Genomic DNA, 24,320 nt, shown 5'->3' with positions numbered 1-24,320 from the left:
GGCTAATCATTATACCAGATGTTTAGAGATCAGTTCCCATTTTATGCCTATGCCCGTATAGCTTCAAATTCCTCCTTAGGGAGAAGAAACCAGGTTTCCAGGGGCTTCAGGGGGGAACCGTCATTGATGAGACTGTGATGTGGCCCTACCTAAGAAAAGGGTTTTCTTAACAACCCCCGTTTACTCAGCCTTTTCCGGAGGACCATTGTTCATCCTAATTTCTCTCCTACCTTGCATAGCTTTGCCCTGTAATTTATGCCTCAGCAGCTAATCGGATGTTGTGACACATCAACATTTTACATCTGATTTATCTGAGGGTTGGAAAAATTGCAGCAGATGATGATTATTATTAGATAAGCAACAGGTAATTTTAGCTTGGAGAAAGCACAGACTGTTTATTTTCCCTCCATCTGTCTCTCTTTTTTCAGTTTCCTGGCTGTGTTGTGGTGAGACACACACTAAAGGGAGCTTGGTGAGTGACAAAGCCCAGTGGAGGTAAAAGTCCACCCCTGAATAGAAGAAGTCCCAAATTGAATACTGCCGCTCCCCTCAGTGCTATATACAGGGTTTACTTTGACTTCCTCTTCAGCCTTTAAAAGATAGCTTGGAGCCTACTTCTGGTGCTGATGCATCCCATGAGAGAAAGATGGCTAGGAATATACTGTCATGGCAGGTAAGGGATCTGCCATCTACCTTATTCGCTGCGTGCCTTGGGCTTTTGATACCTGGTGAGTCTGGGCAGCCCTCACATTGGGATCAGACCCTTTTGAGCTGATTAAAAATAATTGAAAAATTTCCAAAGTGCACACAGATGATTTGTGGGCTATAGTGTGTTGGCTGCGTGGGTGAGAGGATAAAATATGTACTTGGTATAAGTGAGCTTAAGTGGGAAGTTAATGGTGTGTGATTGAGCAGTGATTACAGCCAAATCTCAGTCCCCTGTGGTCACAGAAAGGGTGGGGGATTTGTGGAGGACAGAGATAAATAAAATGCACAGATAAGCAAGTATCTCCTTTTAGCCAATAACTCCAACTTTTCTATGGCTCAGCTTTTAGCCAGGGCAATGGGTTAAACTACTAGGATATGGGGCTTGTCATATCCCATTCCTGCCCTTCCCTTCCCTGCGAAGGGAAGGCAGAGAGTTCAGAAGGAGGGGAGGACAACTACAAGGGGCTGTGTGTGCACCCTTAGAGACCAAAGGCTTTGTTCATCTCATTTCTGGGTACCAGTGCCTAGCAGACGGCTGGCTGGTAGTACCCCATGCTCCATCAGAATTTAGAGATGAGTTAATGGTCAGCCACAGCTTGGACAACTCGTGATGTTGGTTTTCTGAGTTGATTATGTGGAGCAAAGACAGAAATGTCATGGCTTATTTTGAGATCTAGCAAGAAAGCTTCAGGTCTGCTCAGGGAAAGAATGGCTTCATCCCTAGGGGCCAAATTGACCTGAGAAGATGCAGGACGTAGTTATTATCCCTTCACTGACCTCAGAGTCCACAGCTTAAGTTCTTTTCAACAACCTGTGGGCAAGCAGCCAGGACCTGCAAACCCTAACTGTGAGTCGTGTTCTTGGTGGGAGTGAATGTTTCTATAGGGACGCTTGTGAAACACACCAGTAGTTTGCTGTTGGCTTCCTGGCGTATCCATCACTCTGTCAGCTGTAATGTACCCGTGATTCCAGGATGACAGTCACTGCCTCAAACTTTCATCCAAGTGAGGCAACGTCAGGGCCAAGGCTGAGACACCCTCCAAAGGACAGGCATTGCTGGGGCAGGCAGGATTTGTGCTGGGAAAGCCACAGGGGGAGGTGAGCTCCTGGACATGCATGACAATATTGTGACATATCTACAGGCTTCACAGTGAGTGCAGCCCAGGCTGAATGCACAAGTTGGTCATCAATGCCATAATCAGGGCTGGATTAAGAGAGAAATTTGCCCTGTGCTTATGAGTAGCATGGGAAGAATGTATTAAAATGTCGTTTTCTCCCTTCTTGCCCTAGTTGCTTTCTCCCAGCTCTATTGGAGAGGCATAGAATGAGAATAAGGTCATGAGTAATAAAGTCAGGGAACACTCGGGTCCTCTCCTGGCTGGGCTGTTATAAGTGACCTGAACTTGGGTGATATGCCAAAGGTTTTCTGAACCATTTTACTCATTGGTAAGATACAACACTAATGTCCAGCCTCTGAGTTTATTATTAAACAATCAAATAGGTATAAAATGCATATCATAGTGTCTGGCATTGAGAAATCTACTGTTTATTAGTTCCATGTTTGTGGTGATGCCAGGAGAGAGTTACAGATACGATTAGGATATGTGCTGGGACCAGTTTCCTTTGAGATGTCATGTCAAGTATCACAAAGGCACAAAAGCCTAAAAATATGCTTCCTTGGCCAAATGTCCCTTCCTCTCTTTGCTAATGACAAACCAAAGGATGGACAAACCAGGGGAGGGTGAAGTTAGTGGCCAGGGATAGTAACATGTCACAGAGGCTTTGTCCAGCCCCTGCCCAGTGCATAGGTCTGCCCTGATCTGACCGTGGGGAGGGTGAGGAAGTTAGGAAAGGGTATGAAGTGGATGTCTGGGGGGCGTGAAATTCCTGTTGCACAGGGAAATGCTTTTGGGGGGCGGGGAGGGGGAGTAGTGCCCATTCTTCTGAGTAATGATGATGTCATCATGAGAGCCTTGTTAAAACTTCCTGGTGGCAAATGCTGGGTTTCTATTGATCATCTCCATCAGATTCCCAGTTCTAATTGGGGCACTTTCTCTAATGATCTGGCCAAAACTTCGCCAGGAGCTAGCACAGTGACTGCCAATGTTTGGAACTGCCACATGTTGCTTTTAAAATTTTTATTTTTCCAATTAGAAAAGCAATTTCTTTTTTTATTAAAAAATTTGCATACCTGCTTCTCTCTACATCTGCTAAAATGTTAAAGGTAATTGGTATTGTTATTATTTTCTTTAACAAATTAGAATGTGCTTGGTTGGAGATTTTATGTTGTTATGTTTGACTGTTAGGGAGATGTGGAGTTTCCTTAGAATGTCATAAAGTCATTGTGGGTGATCTTATTGCCAGGGATGTTTATGAAGGAACGGGAGAGTGAGAGAGAAAGATGAGGAACGGGAGAGTGAGAGAGAAAGATGATGCTCAGAGCAACTGTGGGAAAGCTGGAAGGAGCTATTTAGTGCAGTGCCTGGAGGGGAGAGACACCTTGCTGCTTCCTGTGTTTACAAGGGGCAGCTGAATGGTGAACAGGGCTTTAATCCTGTGGGGCATTAGTGAGCCACCCACCCTTCTCGTTATTACATCCTTCTGATTTGATTGCATTAGGTGGGTCTTAAAGCCTGCTCCTGTTTCCAGCACCCTTTTTCTTTCTAGGACAGAAGATGCTTGAATCCTCAGGCCCTGATGCTCTGAAATGGAGCTTATCATTTTTGCATCTCACTGCAGGGGACCTCATTTTTCATAAATCTCATGTATATAAAAGTCACCACCCTGTAGTTTTCTTAGGCATGGATAGCACCCCTTTTAATAATTCTAACTCCAACAGAGACCGTAAATTGGTATTCTGATTGAGGTGGGGATGGTAGAAGAGAAGAATGAAAGAATGCAAGAGACTTACTTTTATAAATATAGAAACTACCACCAATCCATTTGGACTCTTTGCAGCTTCTGTGACATTTGTATATAGCTCATGGTTATAGTGGATGAGCTGCACCTGGCAGGAGGGAAAAATGAGAATCAGAACAATAATCCAACACGAAAAGGTAGGAGGCATAGCATTTGCCCCTACATAAGGGTGAACTGCAAAGTATATTGAGGAACAACTTGGAAGACAATCCTAATTGAAGGGATTTCAGAGGGATATGTGTATGTATGGTGTAAAATGCATGCACACACACACACAAATACCCATACATATTTGCAAATGTTTTCTGGTAACAAGCACACTTTTAATAAGTTTAGAGCCCATCAGGCTCTGGCTCCATCTCAGGACATTTCCCCTAAAGTGTGTGTAAAGTGAATTTTCCTTCTTAAGAACGGAACTGCCCTGCAGGGGTGGACGTTGTCTCCCTGCTGCACCAACAGCTGCCACTGGCAGCCAGTAAATCTTCCTTGTAGCCTCGGGGTGAACAGAGAGCTGTTAGGTCCTGAGTGAGCCGTGACCTGGGATGAAACTGGCCAGCCTGCAAGATGAAGGAGTAGCTGATGGATCAGGCTTCTGATGCACCGGCCTGCCCCAGTCATCTGATTGTGCAGGACTTGACTTCCTCCTCTTTCAACAAGGATCAGCAGTCTACCTGTTGAACCTTCTCCCTGTTACTCAATTTTTTTTTTTTTTTTAATTTTTTATTGGATTATAGGTTTTGGGGTACATGAGCAGAGCATGCAAGACAGTTGCGTAGGTACACACATGGCAGTGTGCTTTGCTTTTCTTCTCCCCTTCACCCATTACTCAATTTTTTAAAATTCATTTTTAAAAATTGTATATCTGCATACATATATGTTGAAACAGATGCTCCAGCAATTTTTAGCCACATGATCAAGTTACCCCCCCCCATCACTGGGATCAATTGTTTCCTCTGAAAAATTGGTATAATTATCTCTCCTTGAAATTCATCTCAAGGCTGTGATTTTAAAATACTTTTTTCTTAACAGTATGGAAACAAAATTTTTTAACAAATTAAAATATAGAAGTCAAAAAAGTGATGCCCCCAGCCACGTCTTTCTAATTCTAGTCCAAGCTATACATACAACTATGAACAGTTTAGTGTACATCCTTGTGGATGCTTGTTTTGTGCCTATAAATCAAACAAACACATATAGGTATAAAAAACAATCTGCCAGTCCACAGTAAGTGTTAAAACATAGAAAAGGGATGATTAATAATTATGCTTCTGAACTTGATTTTTTCAAATTTAAAAGTAGTTTTTAGCTATCTTTCTTAGTCAATGCATATAGACCTCCCCAAGTCTTCCTAATAACCATGGAGTTCTCAGTTGCACAAATGCCCCATAACATATTTAAACATATTTTCACTGGCTTTTGGGTGGTTTCTATTTTTTTTGTCTCTTGTAAACAATGTCACAGCAAGCACATCATATATCTTTCTGTAATGGTGTTAGCATTTTCCAGAGGCTGATTTGAGAATCCAATAAGGCAGTGCATGCAGAAGTGATCTGTGGCTCTGAAAGTATGAGAGTCCTCGTTATTGCCAAGATCTCGTATTGCATTAAAAAAGGTGAAGTTTTAGAAGTTGAGAAATGTGATGATCAAAAAAGATGCTTTTCCTTGAACTTTGAGAAAAACAAAACATATCAAACCCAGTGGTTTACAGCCTTCACTGCGCATCTAGATCACCTGGATGCTTTTAAAGCCCACCTTTGCCTGTCTAAGCCTTCTCACATTCTGATTTAATTGATTTGGGGTGATATTTGTGTTCATCAAAAGCTTGCCAGCTAGAGGGAAGTTGGAGCTGAGAACAAGTGGAACATAACCAATGAACATGAATATCCCATCAATGCCTAATCAGATGGACAGTACCTTGAATCTGAGAATATCCTGAACCTCCTGAGGTAGTGGAACTTCTCATGAAGACAGAACATGTTACTGATGCTCTTGAAATATCCTATTTGCTTACTGGCTTTTCACCTATGAGTTTTGCCAGTGGAGACAGATGACTCTACAGTAGCTACTCTGCCACCAGAAAGGTAACCACAGGAAGTGCTTGCTTTGCCTCTGCAGGACTTTTAATCTCCCCTCCCTTATGCCCCACACAACCAGGACTTTTGCAGGTGCAGAAATGTTGCCAGGTGGAAGAATCAGGGACTAGGGGGTTCTCACACACTCAGCACACTTCCCTTTCAGTGCTGAGTAAGTGTCTAATGAGAACAAAACACAACCTGCCATCTGCTAAGATCTTCCCACTGATACAGGTGACCAACAAAACTGCCAGGGGATGCGCCAGTGCTTCTGGACATGCCTTCAAGTTACAGCATATTCTGAACACCAGAGCAGGGAAGTCAAAGGCAATCCAGTGAAGTGATCCTTCTGTCCAGCTTACAAGCCAGAAAAAGGCAGGAAGAAGTCTCTTGGGCCGTGGGATGCCCCATAGGGTGGGATTCTTTCGGGGGCCAGGAGCTGTAGGAAAGGGGCTGGTGAGTACAGGGCTGAGGCTGTGCTCTGCTTTCAGCTTAAGTGAACACATTTAAAACTTTGATCTGAAGTCATGCCTCTTCTCTGTTCCAAGGTGAGTTGGCTAGGATTCTGATATCAGGAGCTTTGGTTTCTATTAGCAGTTGTTGATGGACTGCCCATTGTGTTAGGTTGAACCAGATGAAATTGACCTTTTGCTTTACAAAACTGGTGAATTTATAGAATTAATACATTCTAGAAATAAAGCTATTTTGAATATGGGTTTTGAGCATTATCTTTCTGACCCCCAGTCAGATGATAATAAGATGACATAGTGCTTGGCTACTCAGTGTGTGCTCTAGGGATCAGCAGCAGCCTCAGCATCTGGGAGCTTATTAGAATTTGGAGCCCTGTCCCAGGTCTCCTGAATCAGGATCTGCATTTTCTCAAATTCCTAGTGATTTGAATGCATGCTAAAGTTGCAGAAGCACTGCTTTAGCAGATACTGTTGGCTGGTGGGCAGAGTCCTATTTTATCTGGCTGTTTACCCCTTCTCCACTTTAGTTTGGGTGGGTTAAGGCGTCCATGTATTACCTATGTTGGAAGACAGGCTGAGTCCAGATCGTAGAAGACCTAGAACATCAGCAATAGAAGGGCTTTGAGCAGGGAATGAGATAATCGGCTGGACTGTAAGAGGGCAGATTGGATCCAGGAGAAATTAGTGGGTGTTGGGGGGTGTTTGATGTCATGTGATGGCTATTAAGGCAGAGATGTGGTCTACAGGCCTTTGCAGTTTATAGAATGTGTATGTTTGTGTGCTGAGGTGGCACCAGGAGAATCCCCTGGCAATGGAACATCTAGGAGCAACAGGAAAGCCCAGGAGACAGTTTGACAGTTACCAGGCTTTCTGTTCTCAGATGTAAGAACGCAAATTGGGCATCAAAGGTAACCTGGGACCTGTACCAGTTCATGCACCAGCAGCAGGGCTCAAGCATGAAAAAGTGCTGCTGCTTTTCTACCACCCCCCCCCACCAGGCCTCTGTTGGTGGTGGTCACAGTTCCTGCAGCTACTGCCTTTGCTCTTCCCTAGCCAGACACAAGGATGCCAACCCAGTGCCCACTAACCACTTACAACATGCACGAGTCCATGTAGGTCTGGAGAAAAGGTGGGTTCACCACTTTTCCTACCATCAATTTGGGCTTGGGGAGCAGCAATGTGCAAATCACGTCCTGCTGGGGAGAGAGTATCAGATTGGCAGACAGGTTCTGACAGTGATGCTTGTGGAGTACTTTTTGCCATTTATAGGCAACACTTTTAAATCTCAACCCTATAAAATCTGAATTTTGAATAACTTAGATGGGCCCTAAGCTATACTTTAACTGAGCCCCCAACTTTAAGGCTTATGCAGAGTAATCGGAGTGTCTGATATGAAACAGATGATCAGTAAGTGACTGTTCAACTGAGCAAGTGCATGATTTGACTAAGACTGCAGGGACAATGAGAGCAAACTCTTTGGGGACTAATGATGACATGCTAATTAAACATCAAGTTCAAGGCTTTAAGACATTCATTAAAGAGATGCCTCCAGGGCTTCTGCTAGTTTAGTTGGAATTACCATGTGAAAGGGCTAAACCTGGATTCCTGGAAATTATTTTATAATCTTGACTTTTAAAATTAATTTTACATGAGTATCCTCCTAGAGAAGCTTCCTGGAAATGCAAGACTGAGAAACGGCAGGCAGTCTTCCAGAGAATACTACCAGTCTTGTCATGTTGCTCCAACATGGCAGGTGCCATGCTCGAGTGCATTCTCTGTATCTAAGTCCTCCATGACCTGATGTGACTTGTCCTTGTGTTCTCATCTCAGAAAGGCCACCTCACCTCCGTCCTTTACGTGGGCCTGGAATTCATTGGTTCCAAAAATCTTTGAGGGTCAAGTATGAGCTGAGGTCAGTTGGAATAAAACTGAGAAAGTCTTTGCCCTCTTAGAGATAGTTTCAGATGGCGGCAAAGATAGCTTTGAAGGAAACGAAACAAGATTTTGACTTACAAAGTGAAAGGCAGTAGTGGAAAGAATGGGGGCGGGGATGCAGAATTGGAAGCAACATTCAGTAGTATAGTTGGTGAAAGTCTTTGGGGAGGCTAACATGTAAGCTGAATTCTGATGATGAAAAGGAGCCAGGTATGGGAAGAGCAGAGGGAGGCGTATCACTTGCAGAGAACACGGCCGAGGCAAAGAGCCTGAGGTAGGGACAAGCAGCTGAGAATGGCTGGGAAAGGATGAAGGTGGCTCAAGATGGAACCAGTTCATGCAAGGCTTTGTAGATCATGGTGAGGGGCTTTGATTTTATTCTAAACACAATAGGAAGTCACAGGTGTTAAAGAAGAAACCAATTGAACCGATGTGCACTTTTGAAAGATCTCTCTGATGTGGAGGAGGGCAAAGAGGGGACTGAGGAAGTCTTCCCTACCCTTATTTACCTTATAGTTCAGCTGGAATTGTGCCCAGTTCCTACGACTATTTGAGTTCACCCTCAAGCACATGCTATTTTGAAATGATCCTCTTTGTGTCTCATCTTCTCCAGGGCTCCTTCCATGAAGCACTGACTCTGAGCACCAAGTGAAGCTCCTCTCTCCTCTCCTCAGTGCTGTCATCCAGGAGGCAAGTTTGTGATGGTTAATTTTATATGGCAACTTGACTGGGCAAAGGGATGCCCAGATAGTAGGAAAAACATTATGTCTGGGTGTGCCTGTGAAGGTGCTTCTAGAAGATATTAGCATTTGAACCAGTAGACTGAGTAAAAAAGATCTGGCCCTATCACTTTGGGTGGGCAGCATCCAATCTATTGCAGATATTAATAGAATAAAAAGTTGGAGGATTCTCTCTTTTTCCTTGAGCTGGGACATCCCTCTTTTTTTGCCCTTGGACATCAAAGCTCCTGGTTCTTGGGTCTTTAGATTTTAGACTCTGGGACTTCCAACACCTCTCTCCCTGTGGTTTGGGATTGGGAATTACACCATCAGCTCCCTCCTAGTTCTCCAGCTTGCAGACTGCATATTGTGGGACTTCTTGGCTTCCATAATTGTGTGAGCCAATTCCCATAATAAATCTCCTCTTATGTATCTGGATATATATCCTATTAATTCTGTTTGTCTAGAGAACTCTGACTAATCAAAATTCAAAATATTCTGCAACCAAGATGGCATGGGGACTGGGTGATCAGAACAGATGTAAACCACAGACACCAGGTACAGTCACGTGTGTGCTGAATATCATCGTCAGAGTTAGTCATCATCACCACTTGTTGACGACCATCACCAACATTTGTTGAGCACCTCTTTGTGCCAGAGATGATGCCAGCAAGAACATCTCATTGAATTCTTGAAAAATTCCATGAGTTAGTGCCATTTTTCCATTTGAGTCATGGGGACGCCAAGCCTCTGAGAGACAGTGGAAGAGCTGGGATTGCGCCCAGTTCCTGTGACTATTGGAGTTCAGACTCGAGCATGTGCTATTTTGAAACTATTCTCCTTGTGTCTGTCTCTACTTTTGGGCAAACATCTCAAGGCCATGGATATTCATCATCACATCCCCAGTGATGGGATCTGGCTCAGAGGAGATGTTGGCAAGCATTTGCTGAATGAATACCAATTTGACATCTTGTAGAGTCTTAGTCTTAGAAGGGGTCTTAGAGAAAACCAAGGCCTTAGTTCTCAGCCTGTTACTTTAAAGAATGAAGACAGTGAGGATCAAAGAGGAGCTATGTCTTGCATGATTATGCAGTCATTCATAGATCCAATCATTCAACATGTGTTTACTGAGCAACTCCTGAGGGAGAGTGGTATGAGGAGAGATTGTATTGGAAGGCAGGAGAAGACCGTGGAGATCTTGGCAGGCCAAGGTAGGGGTATTGATTCCATCCAAAGGGTGATGAAGAATTTCACTTATGTTCTAGAATTCTCTTAGGACCAGAGGCAAAGCTTCTCCTGTGCACATAATTGAAGCAGGATCCTGAAAACCATTGGCCTTTGGTGACCAGTAACTCAGCTTTCAAGCTAACAGACAAGTACTCCTCTGTGTTAAATGAGCAGACCAGCTGCAAGCAGGCTTCCAAGTTGACACAAGCCATGCTTGTCATCGGTTAAGCTGGGAGCAGCTTCAGCTGCACAGGTCTCAACAGTTTTCATTTTGTGGTAGCAAGGTGAGGCACCAGTGCATGCCGGGGGCTGCTAACTCACCCCTCATGCCTCAGAGGGCAACGGGCTGTGTTCTCAGACCTTAGATTTCCTTTCTCAGCATGATGCTCCATTAGCAGAAGCCCTTTGGGGAACACAAAAGAAAAGCCTTGTAACTGAAGACCACACATGATGTTCAGAGTGACAGTGCTGTCACCTTACCCCTGCTTAAACACCTCAGTGGCTTCACACTGCCTGTAACATAAAGATGCACATCTGTGTCCCCTGACTTTTCTAGCCACATCTCCTTGTTTTCTGTGTTCTGCTCAGGGTCTTTCAGTCTCTCTTATATACTGGGCTTCCTCCTTTCCTAGAACCTGTTTCTTATTGCTTCCCTTCCCTCAAACAGAGAAGGGAGGGAATACCCTTAGGGCCAGAGGCAAAGCTTAAGTTCCTAAGGATAACTTAGGACCTAAGTTAATGACTTTCTATAAATAAGTTCTAGCTTATTAATTGTTGTTCCAGCAACAGCTGCTGAAATGTGATCGCCCCTCAAATACAAAACACCTTTCCTTTTTTCTTTACTTTCTTGTAGAACGACACTATGTGCATACTCTAAAGGAAAATGAGTAATCACTGTCACTTTTTGGCCGTGTGACCTCAGAAGACGTGCTTAACCTCTCTGTGCCTTAATGTCTTCCTTTGCCTATTTTAGGAACAAATGTGGTCATATGAGTGAGCTCTTTTATTCAGAGAAGAATAAGGGAAGAATAAGAGAAGGTAAGGGAGGGAATACCCTTCCCTCCCTTCTCTGTTTGACTCCTGCTTATGAACTCCTTTGTATCTTAGCTCAAGGGTCACCTGTTGAGGGAGATCCCCATAACCCACTCTCATGGCACTCTGTACTTTTCAAAATACATATCACAGTTTTAGCTTGACATTTACTGTGGGACTGAGGAATGCTCGCCTCTTTCACTAGACATCAGGCTTCATCCAGGCCAGGGCTCTATTGTATCCGTCCCTATGACATCCCCTATACCCAGCACTGTACCTGGCACATATTAACTGTATCAAGGCAGAAATAATTGGTAAATGAATGAATGAAGCAGTGCAGGCTGTGTCTTGTATAATGAAGTGTGACGTCCCAAGGGATGGGGGGAGAAAGGTGCTTGACTGAGCTGGTTAAAGAACAGTCTGGAATTCCAAAGCGTATCTCTAATGGGAACCAAGACACTGAGTATCACATTGGGCTATATGGGTTGCAAAGCCTGGTTTCACCCCTGGGTACTGTTAGGTGAGCAAGTCTCTCATCTATCACAGGCATAGTAATAATAATTCATAACTAATACTCATAGAATGGTGTGATGATTCTATAAGACTGAATATACAAAAGCACTTAGCCCAGGGCCTGACAGGCAGTAAGCATCCAATATTAGCTATTATTGTTGTTGTTATGCAATATTATACAAGCAATAGATAATACAGCCTCAGCTCCTGCAGAAATAGGGGTTAGGTATGTGCAGGTATCCTTTGTGGATCCTGACATTGTGCCTGTTCTTCAAAGAATCTTGAGGAAGGTATCACTTATTGGAGCACCCACTGTGTTTCAGACACTGAATGAGGCAAGAACTTTTAAAGAGAAATGCATTCTGAATGGCTCACACTGTAATTCAAAGGTCAGCAGACTTTTTCTGTAAAGATTCAGATAGTAAATAGTTGGATCTATGTCAGCTATGTAGTACGTGTCACAACTACTCAACTCTGCTTTTGTAGTATGAAAGCAGTCACGGACGAAATATAAAAGAATGGGCGTGGCTGGGTTCCAGTAAAACTACAGAAAGGCTATATATGGTCTGTGACCGTAGTTTACTGACCCTTGCTGGTGTAAGTTTGGGAGATGAATAAAGAACTTCCAGGACGTATGTTTTCCAGTAAGTGTTCTATACAGAGAGAAGGAAAATACATGTTGAGAGAACCTAAGCATTAAGCTCTCTTTCCTTTAAATGACGATGATTACTATTGTCACTTTTCTATGGTCCTTTAGACTTTTCAAGGAATATTCAACTCAAGTGAGCTTAATTCTACTCAACATACAGGTCCCAAATGCCCATCTTATGCCAGATCCCAGAAGTCCAGAGATGAATGCTATATATTTCATATTTTAAAGGAGCTCATGCATATGACAACATTTGTTCCTAAAATAGGCAAAGGAAGACATTAAGGCACAGAGAGGTTAAGCACCTCTTCTGAGGTCACAGGGCCAAAAAGTGACAGTGACTATTCATTATACTTTAGAGTATGCAAATAGTGTCTTTCTACAAGAAAGTAAAGAAAAAAGGAAAGGTGTTTTGTATTTGAGGGGCGATCACATTTCAGCAGCTGTTGCTGGAACAACAATTATAAGCTAGAACTTATTTATAGAAAGTCATTAACAAGTTTGTCTTTATGTGTAAGAGCACACACAGTCTGCAGAGAACACAGTTTGATGTTTACCAACCGCCACGTTCTCACCCTAAGGTTCGGCAGTTATCACTGGTCTGCCCAGTGATGAGATTTTCTTCATTGTAGGATATGGAATGAAATTATGGCTAAAAATAAGAATTTTTTCATAGTTTCATTGAGTGAAGACCCCAAAAATGTGGTCTGGCTATCAGAGCAACCTAGAAAACCAGAGTGAAATATAATTATTTTTCCCCCCATAAAAGAACAAAGCTTGGATTTTTTTTCTTCTACTTCTCCCTTTTGGAATAAAAACTTGGATTTTAAAGCATGTTTTTCATCAAGTTATCTGGCAGTTTGCACAAATATAGAGTCAGGTATTTGGGTGCAGAATCATGCTGGAAAATGCAAGACCTTGAGGCTAGTCTTCTGTCCAAGTAACTTAGCTCCTCTAATTAGTGTTTAATCCGTAATATAGGGATGCATCTAAGAACTGTCCTGAGAGTGAAACAAGATAATCAATGTCACCGTCTTTCAGGAACTTGGCACAGTATAAGCAAGCAAGAGAAACAGACGAGATAGCACCCAAAGAATCAGGGATGCTCCGTAATGCTTTTTTTTTTTTTTTTTTTTTTCTGAAACATTCTGAAATAGCTGCTTCCAGAAGCCAACTTTTCTTCTATGATCCTTTCCCAAAGCATCTGTATCCTTTCCACTTCTCATTAAAGAAGCTGCTGAGAGCCAGAGCGGGATGAGCCTCCTGCCGTGACACCTAGATCCTCCCAAAAGTGACTTCTAGGCAGTGGCTGCCACCGTGCAAGAATTAAAGGTGAGGTCTGCAGGTTCTTTTGAAACCTCTGATGATTTTAGTTAATGCTCCTCCTCACTGATGTCCTACAACTTGCCCTCTTTTTCTCTGCATCTGCCTATTTCCTCCCCATGCTCCTATGACCTCAAACTCATCACAGCACAGGGCATGGATGAAGAGAATTTGGCTCTGGATTCAAGTGCTGGGTCTTTTTGTCTTTTTGAACTTCAGCTTTTTCACAGGCAAAACTGTGATGACAGCATCACCACTCAAAGAATTGTGCTGATTAAGTGAGCTCAGGTGTACACATGAGATAAAGGGAGCTTCAAATGCAGTGCCTGGCACAAAGTAAGCCCTCATTAAATGGGAGTTGCAATGATTATTATAAAAAATGTCTGGCTGCCGGGGATTAGATAAAGAGGGAGGCCCTAGAATGATGAAGTGACTTAAGTTCCATAGATAACAGTAAAGTCAGGTCATTCACACTTTTGGACTGTATTTCTTGAGTGTCCATATATTATTCATGTTTGTGTCTTTATCTTATTGTCAGATGACTACCAAGAAGATTTTGCCAGTCTTTTCTTTCTGCAGCCGTATTCTTATATTATGAAAATAGATACACTGAACATGTCTCAAACTGTATACCTTGTCTCTTAGGATTCTTGTCAATTCTGTAGAGGAGTTTGCCCCTTGAGAACCTCTGTACTGGTATGTACAGGGCATTTTTAAGTATTTATTAAGTCATTCCAGAATCCACATAAATACTGTTAAAGACTCGCTTTGTTTTAACTAATTTAGAGATTTAATGTTAAGTAGTTCATTCAAATTAAGGCAAGACTTATTTTTGGTCATCTCCTACCCACAAAAAGTGTTGGTCCAGATGGGTTTACAAGTATGTTCTAGCAGATATCTGAGGGGGAGACTGTAAGATAAGATATATCTTACAATCATATATGCAAAAAGCCCAATTAATACTAGCTAGTAGAAAACAGCATTAAAAATAATTTATTACAATCAAGTAGGGCTCATATCAGGAGTTAAGGGTAAATCAATGATGGAGAAATCTTCCAATGTGATCTTGTACATTAACTGAATGAAGTAGAAAAAAAAAGGGCTATGAACATCTCAATAGGGACGACCTATGTTTACATACATCTAACCAAATTAACATCCATTTTCGTGGAATTACTTCTCACTTAAATGGACGAACTGTACAAAAAACAAAATAGAATCCAACGCTTCAACCTGATACCTGGGATGTCTTTTGCCTAAGGTCTGAGCTCTGGAGTGAATGAGGAAGAGAGCTTCCCGGTGATCATGAGACAATTTGGGCCAAAGCATGTCTCTGGAATGCTGAGAAAGGCTCTGAAAGCTTCAGCAAGGTGGTGTCCAGAGCACAGTGTGATTGAATGACATTTCAGGGGACCACAGTGCAAGGTTTTATCCTGTTCTAGTTATTCATAAAGGTTTATAGCTTCACTGGTACAGATATGACTAAATTGAAGAGGAATGTGATTTGTCAAATATCGAGGGCAATGACTCTCACTACTTGTAATAATAGATGCACGCTAAAGGCTTGACTGAGAAGACTCTTCCTAGCTCACTTCACAGTTAGTCCCCATCCTGGGGGAAGGAAAGACGGAATCCTCACACACTGCTTGCCAAAGCCCTCTTATTCACTCAGGGTTACTTCAGAAGAGTCACTTTAGGTGGCTACTCTCCTAACTGACCTATTCATGGAAAATAGACACATAACTTCTATTAGATAAAGGAGGAGGGTTTTCTCTCCTCTCATAAATGAGGCTGCATAGGAATTTGGATAAAATGTTCACAAAACTAGGCTTGCTTTTGTACACATTAATTGCATAAAGAGTGATATATAAAAAGCAGAAACACATACTGGTTTGTTCCAAAGCCATTAAACTCGCAGTGGATTGACTGTGAGGATGAAGACTAGAAAGTGCATAGGGCTGGGAGTCAAAGGGGCTGGGTTTTAAATGACAGCTCTGCCACTCAGTAGGTAGGTGTGCTCGGGAGGTCACTGTCCCCTGTTAGATCTCAGGGTCTTTATCTGGAAAACATGGAGATTTTAAGGACAGGGTTTTTTGATCCTTCTAAAACATTGGTGGGAAATATAGGATGTTGCCTCCTAACTTTCCATCAAAGTCAACTAAGTTACAGTCATACATTCCTTAACGACCAGGATGCATTCTGAGAAATGCGTTATTAGGTGATTTTGTCATTGTGTGAACATCATAGAGTGTACTTATGTAAACCTAGATGGTTTAGGTTTACATAAGTGGTATAGCCTATTGCTCCTAGGCTACAAGCCTGCACAGCATTTTACTGTACTGAATACCATAGGCAATGCAGTGGTGAGCATTTGTGTATCTAAACATAGAAAAAGGTTCCATCAAAATATGGTATTGTAATCTTAGGGGACCATTGTCACATAGGCAGCCTGTCTTTGACAGAAATGTTGCTATGTGGTATGTGACTGTACATAGAATTGAAACCAAATATTTAAACCAAAGTTTCAGTAGGCAGCATGTTTATGCCCAGGGTTGCAAATGGGTGACTATGGGACCAGGCTGGTTGCATCGACAGAGAAGAAGGCTAGGCAAGGACCATGGCCAAAAAATATATCAATGTGCAGCTTAGTCCCCTGGCCTTCTGGCAGCCACTTGGTGACTTTCTCCATTTGATTGTGTTTAGGTCAAATTGAACCAAATTCAAATGAAACTAAAAATCCCAAACCTGAGAACTGCCACCCAAACCTTCACTCATTTATTCTTCCAACAAACCTTTATGTGTTTCCCTTTGCCAGGCACTGTGCTGGGCATGAAGAGAAGAAAAGAGGGAAGACTTTTGAGGCAGTAGAAGGCACACGTGCAAATGTCCTGTAGCATCATGGAAGACCATGTGTAAGAGGAAGAGGCTGGAGCCCAGAAGGGAAGAGGAATGAGATAGGCTGACCCAGGAGGAAAGGTAAGAACAGATTGCATTCAGTCTCGGAGACCCGGGTAAGAATATTGCCTTTATCCTAAGAACAGTGGAAAGTCATCACACGTGTGAAGATGGAGAAGTGGGTGTACGTGCAGGAGTAAGGAATGTTGATGACAGCAGCTTTGTTTCTAATGCTCAATTGAAAACTCTAGAGAGAAGTGACCCTTTACTATACCACATTTTCTTTTCTTTTCTCTCTTTCTCTCTTTTTGAGATGGAGTTTTGTTCTTGTTGCAGAGGCTGGAGTGCAGTTGTGTGATTTCAACTCACTGCAACCTTCACCTCCTGTGTTCAGTGACTCTCCTGCCTCAGCTTCCTGAGTAGCTAGGATTCCAGGTGCACACCACCATGCCCGGCTAATTTTTGTATTTTTTAGTAGAGATGAAGTTTCACCATGTTGGCCAGGCTGGTCTCAAACTTCTGACCTCAGGTGATCCATCCATCTTGGCCTCCTAAAGCGCTGCAATTACAGGCATGAGCCGCCTGGCCATATAGCACATTTCCTCACTGTGGCATCTGATTCTTCCAGAAATTACACTGCCAACTGCCTGCCAACTTTCCCCTATTCCTGCCCTTCCAGAGCCTGCCTAGGTTCTTGGTGAGCCAGGCATTCCTAACCTTGGAATCAAATCACCCAAATTTAATAACATCTCTCATATGCCAGTACTTGACAAAAGTAATTTGAATATCTGCCTGAGTATTAAGATTTTAACTATACAAGGCACCACCAATTATTTCATGATTTATTTTCTTAATAAAAAAGCAAATAAGAAAATGATGTATCATTTCAGATTGCAAGGAACAGGAGATCCCAACACAGGCTTCTGAAAAATTGGGAAAAGCATCCAAGAAGAGCACAAAAATGAGTAATGAGCACAAAACCACTTTTGGTGAATACAGAAAAGTATTAGTTTATTCCAAGAAACAAGACACATTTCATCCAATTATTGGAAAATAAATGGCAAGAAATATCACATACCAAGAAAGTCCCTGTATTTATGTGGAAAAGTACAAAAGCATTGATTCAGGAACTAATTTGAACAATCCGGGGTTAGTCACATTGATTCCCACCTGTTGCTGCAATTTGAAATGAAGCCAAATGCTAGAGGACAATGACATCTGTTTTACAGGCTCTTATATGCCACTAGGAGGGAGGGAGCCACAAGGACACACCACATTGAAGAAGGAATTATGAACTCTGATGAAAGGGCCTTTGCAAGTTAAATCTCAGCATCCAGCTCTCCCCCTTTTCCCCAGACAGTGTTACTAGAGACCAGTGAACAGTGGGGTCTGAACAAGTCTTCATTGTGTGTGACCGTCCATGCTTGTAGGGCCTTTGGAAGCTTTGCACCACTCCCGCTAATTGCTTGCAGTACTTCCATCATGATGTCAATCCCAAATACCAGCAACACATTTGAAAACAGCCCTCATGGTATGTATGGGTGTGTCCTGCTCAGATAGAGGGCTGTGGCTAGGAAAGTCAGTTTCCTTTTCGGTAAATTGAAAGAATGATAGGTTCTTGTGCTACACATTTCTGCTGAGCATCTTCATGAAGGCTGCAGTGTCTTAGGGGTCCAACAAAAAAATGACCTTGGGTTGTAGCATCCTTCCTGCTGCACCCTGTGTGGTCATTCAGTGTCACTTCTGTGGTGGATGCAGCTGGTTCTTTCCTAGTGGATTTTGTTTTATAGAAGGATCTTTGGTCCTGTGACTGAAAGGTGAGTTGGGGGTGAGAGTGGGGAAGGGAGACAGGAGGAGGGAAAGCCAAATTACTCTCACTGTACTGCAGGGAAGTCCAGATGGTGTCCTTGTCCTAAGCTTCCAAAATATACTCTGGGAGGGAAACAGAGACAGCATTTTGCTGACAGCACTTGGGAACAGGCATGTGGGCAGTCTATATTAAGACTTCAGTATCCATTCCAAGTGTATCTCTGTATGCGAGAGCACTGTGGCTTTACTTGGAAACCACTGGTCCCAATCTCTGGAGCAGATTTCATTTTTCATTCTTTCCTCCCTATCCTTGTAACCCAGGCCCAGCCAGTCAGCAAAGGGTTTTCCCCCAAATAACATGGCTCCCTTTAGGACCTCTGTCTTTTGCCAGGGTAAAGGCTGTTTCCAGTAGAACTAGGTCAGCTAGAGGGGAAGGTCTTCACCCCTTGGGTATTCAGAGTCGGAGGCATTCCCAAGGGTGAGTGGGGACAGTGTGATTCCCATCCACAGAGTGGTGGCACCCATGCCATACCAGCTACTATACCAGGGAGGGGCAATTTCAAGATGGAGACTCAGTCTTGGCCTCAAGCAGTTTTCAGTCCAGGGAGAGAAAACCAGCTCTTGCAGGCAGAGTTTTATAATTTACAATGTGTCTGCCTGCCCACTTCCTTTCTGAACCCAAACTATAGCCCTTCTGTGAATTAGTCCAGGGTACTTTGAAACTTTCAGACAGGAGGAACTGAAATATCACATACCAAGGACTCAAAGTCACTTAGTTGTTTATCAACATATCTAGACTTGAATCCGGTTCTCTGATTCCCAACCACAGTTTATTTTCCATCTGTAGTCTTGGTCAAGCTGCTGATATTGTCTGGTGTACCCCCGATATAGTTTGGCTGTGTCCCCACCCAAATCTCATCTTGAATTGTAGCTCCCATAATTCCCACATGTTGTGGGAGGGATCTGGTGGGAGTTAATTGAATCATGGGGGTAGTTTCTCCCATACCGTTCTCATGATGGTGAATAAGTCTCATGAGTTCTGATTTTATCAGGGGAAAACCCTTTCACTTGGTTCTCATGTTCTCTCTTTGCCAGCTGCCATGTAAGATGTCCCTTCAGCCTTCCTTCGCCTTCCACCATGATTGTGAGGCCTCCCTAGCAATGTGGAACTGTGAGTCAATTAAACCCCTTTCCTTTATAAATTACCCAGTCTCAGGTATGTTTGCATTAGCAGCACGAAAGTGGAATAATACACCTCCCTACTCTTGTCTGCCCATCTTATCTTGCCTGATCTTCATTTAGAAGAATTACAATAGCTATCATTTAAGGAGAGTTTCCCATGTGCTATCAGGGTCCTAACGCCCTACAGAAGTCATCTTATTCAGTTCTCACAACACATGTACAGGCAGAGATTACTGTCCCCATTTAGCAGATGGGAAAACTGAGGTGGGGGTGGTGAAATAAATAACTTGCTTGAGGTCACTTGGTTAGTAAAAGGCAGAGCCACATGTTAGACTTGGTTTGTTGGCTACAGAAGTAGCCCCTTTTTACCAAGGATTTCAGGGAGGTTCTCTGATCGTTTGGGTCCATATTCTTCTTTTTTTTTTCCCTGGAATCTCTGGTACACCAACCTATGTGTGAACCTGGGGAATTCATCTCTTGTTGGGACCTGGCTGAGGGGTTCAATGACTCCTGAGCTGCATTCCAGCTCTTTCTCTGGCTTTATCTGGATCATCCAAACTTCCCCAAGTTTCCAGGCATTTATCTCTTATATTCACAAGGAGTAACAACACAGCTAGTGAACACTAGTGAACATTATTGGGCTATAATATGAGCCAGGCTGTGCTAGCCAGTTCTCATGCATTATTTCATTTAATCCTCACAAAAATTCCACATATGAGAACTTTATCACCTCCGATTTAGAGTTAACGAAACTGAGGCTTAGAGATGTTAAGAATTGTGTCCAAGTCACAAAGTTATTAATAGAAGAAGAGCTTGTACCTGATGCCAAAGACAGAATGTTAAGTACTAAGTTACTTGGCCTCCTCTCCAATGGGTGGAAATGCTCTGGGACTTGGGATTATCACTGAGGCTTAGTGGGTGGCTAAATAAATGAGTCCCTGTGGAAGGAAGTCTCCTTGCATTCTTGTAGTGAGTGTTTTACTTCATTCCAGCTGTGGAGAAATAGGCGCAGCTGGCTTGGTGTATCTGTCAGCCGTTAGTCTTGGGTTCTGTCTTCTAGGTAGGAGCTACCCCAGACACAGCACTAACCCTCTCCTGCAGGTTCTGATTGGGAAATAGTCTTTGGCTCTTCGCAGCTGCTTATGCTGTCTCCTTCCCACCTTCAGGGCTCCCTGCCTTGAGCTGTCTCTCAGTGTTTTCCACAGCTCAATTCTGACTTTTCCAGCCTTCTTTCATCTCCTCCTCAACAACATGTACCTGTCATTGAAGGGGCTCTTTGATGCCCCCTGAACATGCCCCACAGTTTCACACATTTGGGTCTTCGTCCATGTGGTTTGTCTCCATCCAGAATGGCCATTGTTAGTGGAAAGCCCCTCCTAAATTGCTATCTTCTCCATACTGGCCTCCTGGATTTTCCTATATAAATTTGCTCTCTTCCTCCTCCTGAATTCTTGTAACATTAAAACGTGGACCTGACTATGCTTTAAATGATAACTTTTGTGCTTGTAGCAGTTCCTCCATAGCCTGTGAGTAGTAAGAAGAGTTAGAAATCTAACCCCAGCCTTGCCACCACTTAATAACTGTGACTTAGGGCATTGACTTAACCTCTCTGAACTTCATCTTTAAGGCAGAGATAATACTACCTATTTCCCTAGTTGTTGTAAGGATTACATAAGTTAATGCATGTAAAACACCTAGTATCCACCAGACACGCAATAGGCACTCAAGAATCTTATTTATATTATTACCTCTTCTCCAAAATACACACAGACACACACACACAAGCAATACTACTGCTGCCACCACCCCCACAAAGATGGCTCAATGCCCAGTGCATACAGGAACACAGCATGCCAGAGCTATAAAGTTCACTAGCAGTCCATGGGTTAGTCACTGTTTTGCAAATGAGTAACTAGCACCTGGGTTGGGATCAGTTGGCCTAAGTTAGTACAGTAATACAGATAACATTTATTGGGTACAACCCCAAGGCATTGTACTTGGTGTTTTATAAGCATTATCTTATTGGATCCTCCTAATGAATCCCCTATGGGGTTAGATAATAACGTTTTCATCATGCCTATTTTGCAGAGTGGCGGGGGCCGGGGGACCAAACCTTAGAGGTTAAGTAGTTTACCCAATAAGTTGAAGAGCTAGAAATTGGGCCCCAGGAGCCTAATATTAGAGCCTGGCTCTTAACCAGAAACCAGAATGAAGGTGAACTGCAGACAGCCTGCAGTATTTTCAGAGTACTCTCCAGTGTCCCAGGAAGGGCTTCAGAAATTCAGAAAAAGCTCATTTCTTGATTCCCATGCCATTTGCCCAGGGGAGCTGAATTGAACAGAAATGAATTCTACCAGCCTAGATCCCTTACCCTGCCAGTCCCTGTCTTCTCCCAGAATAGTTAAAATGAGTTCCCTGAGGTCTGCTTTCTAGAGGGGAGGGAGCTCCAATGGCTTTGCAGGAGGGGAAACCTGGAAGAAGAACTCCACCAACTGAGTTTATTCCAAGGCATACCCAAGAAACAGATACTCTTGACTCTGTTTTGGCTGAGACAAAATGCACACCTCTGCTGTTGGTCTGAGTTGAACAGTCTTGTGGCCCTAATGCCTATCACACTGGATGGTTTCAGGCAAGGGCCATTCTTTGCTTTCTTGGTCTGTGAATTCAGTGATGGGAAAATGAACCCCCTAGTCCCAGCCAGCCCTGGATCTTCTCTTGTGTTCATTTTCCTTTGGCATTTGGTAAGCAGGAACCTTGATGTCCCAGATGCTAGAGACAAGGGGTGGTCCAAGGTAATCCATGCAACTACCTCAGCTTGCTGTGGTGAATTGTGTCTATGCAAGAAGGACTTATGAGCACTCAGTGGGAATTCTGTACTTCAAATAGCCTATTCCCAGTCAAGCTCATTATCCTGCCACCCCGAACTCCAAATCGCCGCCTCCTCCTCCTGTGTCCCCTCTAACATGGCCATCATCCTCCCAGTGCTACATTTATAGACTTGAGCGCCTACAGAGACTCTTTTGTCTTCCTTATTCGTGAGAGCTCATTAGTCACGAAGTTCTGTGGATTTTTGTAATATGCTTCACAGTTCTTGCAACTATTGCTGTCCTCGTTAGGCCCAGTGCTACTGCTTCAGATCAGGGCCTCAAGTCGTCTTACCTGCTTATTGCATCATCTCCTAACCGGCCTTGCTGCTTCCAACCTTATGTCTCTCCAAGCCAGTCTCTCCATAGCCATTGTGATGGCTCTAGGACTAAACATTTCACTTCCCTGCATAGGAAATCCTTCGGTGGCACCTTAGGTTCCTCTGGCCAATGTCCAGGCTCTTTTAGCCACCCTGAAAGGCCCTCCATGACCTCCAGCCTCACCATTCACCTTCCTGCCACTGCATTTTCCTGGGTGGACCTGGCTGTTTGCACATCCGTATCTGTAAACACACCTTCCCCTCCTCCTAGAATGTCCTTCCCCCAGGTTCATCTGGGAAACTCTTACTCGTCCTTCAAAACCCTGCTCAGGCTTCACCCTGCAGGTAGAGAAGCTCATGCATACCTCTCTGTCACCACCACGCCCGCAAAATACCTCTGTTAAGGCCTCAACTGCTCCATATTGCAATTATTTGTGTATAGGGCATCTCCCAGGTAAAATGAGAATTGCTTGAGGGCCGGACAGTGGTTTATAGAAATTATTTCCCCAGGACCTAGCACAGCTCCTGACACATCATATGCATTAAATATACTTTGTTGATGTAGATGGTTTTTCCTGAATTGATCCAGCTGATTCCTTTCACAAGCACAACCACCTCAGGGAAGAAAAACAGTCCTCTTACTTAGGAAAAAAATTACTTAACATGTCTTTAAACTGTAAAACCCTTGAACAAGCGCTTTATTCTTCCTGTGTGGCTACTTTTTCTTTTTTATTGTGTGGCTGTGGCCTGGATAAAGTTGTCTGAGTTTTATTCATTTCTTAACTCTGATCGTTATCTGGTGAGGGAGTGGGGGATGGGATGAAACAACAAAAAATATATTCTAGCTTTTTTCTTTCCCAGAGACATATATAGAGCAGCCTCTGAAGAAGTATTAATATTGGAAAAGATGTTATTATCTGCATTATATTAATTAATCCATACATCTACCTGTCATTCTTTCTTTGGCTCTTCTCAGTGGTGTGCTCTTCCACTGCTGGTAAATTGGCCCAATAAATCTGGGGAAACCACCTCTATTTCCAGAAGTTCACTTAACATTTTATCACATGGCTGTGGACTCAGGATTGAAGTCAGTTAAAAAGATTAATACCATTTAATACCACCCAGAAGGAAGATGCCAGAAGTCTGTTTAAGGTCTTGTTATTCATGTCTTCATTTCCTTTGTGTGTGTATTGTGATAAGCATAGCCATCCTTTTTAGGTTGCTGCTAATAACTACTTAAAATGATTAAGGTAACTAGTTATTTCCTGCAAGAAAATTGCTCTGCTGTCATTAACATGAAATTAACACAGCTCCCGTTTCATCTTTAGCACACAGCCTGTTGCCCCTGGTTGCCTTAAATAAACAGAACCATCTCCAGAAAGCTGTGCATTCCTTTGTAAGAGATAATTTCTGAAGAGGCAAGGAGGTAAGAAAGCGTAGTTTTGCAGAGGACATTGCCCATGGAGGTGCTTGGTGGAGGGAAAACCACAGTCCCCCAAACTGCCATGAGGTTTGGAGGAGTAATTAGCATAATTGTCATTATTCTGTGGCCTGAGCAATGTGAATGGGATCCATGCCCTTTAAAATTACCAATTAGCAGCTGGGCATAGTGGCTCATGTCTGTAATCCTAGCACTTCAGGAGGCTGAGGCTGGTGGATCACCTAAGGTCAGGAGTTCAAGAA

The 24,320-nt window shown here is 43.1% G+C and overlaps 1 protein-coding gene and 1 long non-coding RNA gene across 9 annotated transcripts in view; one reads left to right on the top strand and one right to left on the bottom strand.

The window, feature by feature from the left end:
* Positions 1-24,320, bottom strand: part of CA10 (carbonic anhydrase 10) — a 543,877-nt gene that overhangs the window by 18,840 nt on the left and 500,717 nt on the right. For all 8 annotated transcript variants that reach the window (XM_078374145.1, XM_078374141.1, XM_078374144.1 and 5 more), the window contains one exon: positions 3,620-3,715. In XM_078374145.1, coding sequence (XP_078230271.1) covers positions 3,620-3,715 — 96 coding nt within the window. The remainder of the gene's footprint in view (positions 1-3,619; positions 3,716-24,320) is intronic.
* LOC103793261 (uncharacterized) lies at positions 13,401-24,076 on the top strand. Its single transcript, XR_008481634.2, has 4 exons — positions 13,401-13,576; positions 16,383-16,543; positions 19,367-19,442; positions 23,966-24,076. It is a non-coding gene; the product is annotated as an uncharacterized LOC103793261 (long non-coding RNA).

Source organism: Callithrix jacchus, chromosome 5, assembly GCF_049354715.1.
Source record: "Callithrix jacchus isolate 240 chromosome 5, calJac240_pri, whole genome shotgun sequence".
NCBI classification, from domain to species: Eukaryota; Metazoa; Chordata; class Mammalia; order Primates; family Cebidae; genus Callithrix; species Callithrix jacchus.
This window is presented reverse-complemented; position numbering and strand designations above follow the sequence as displayed.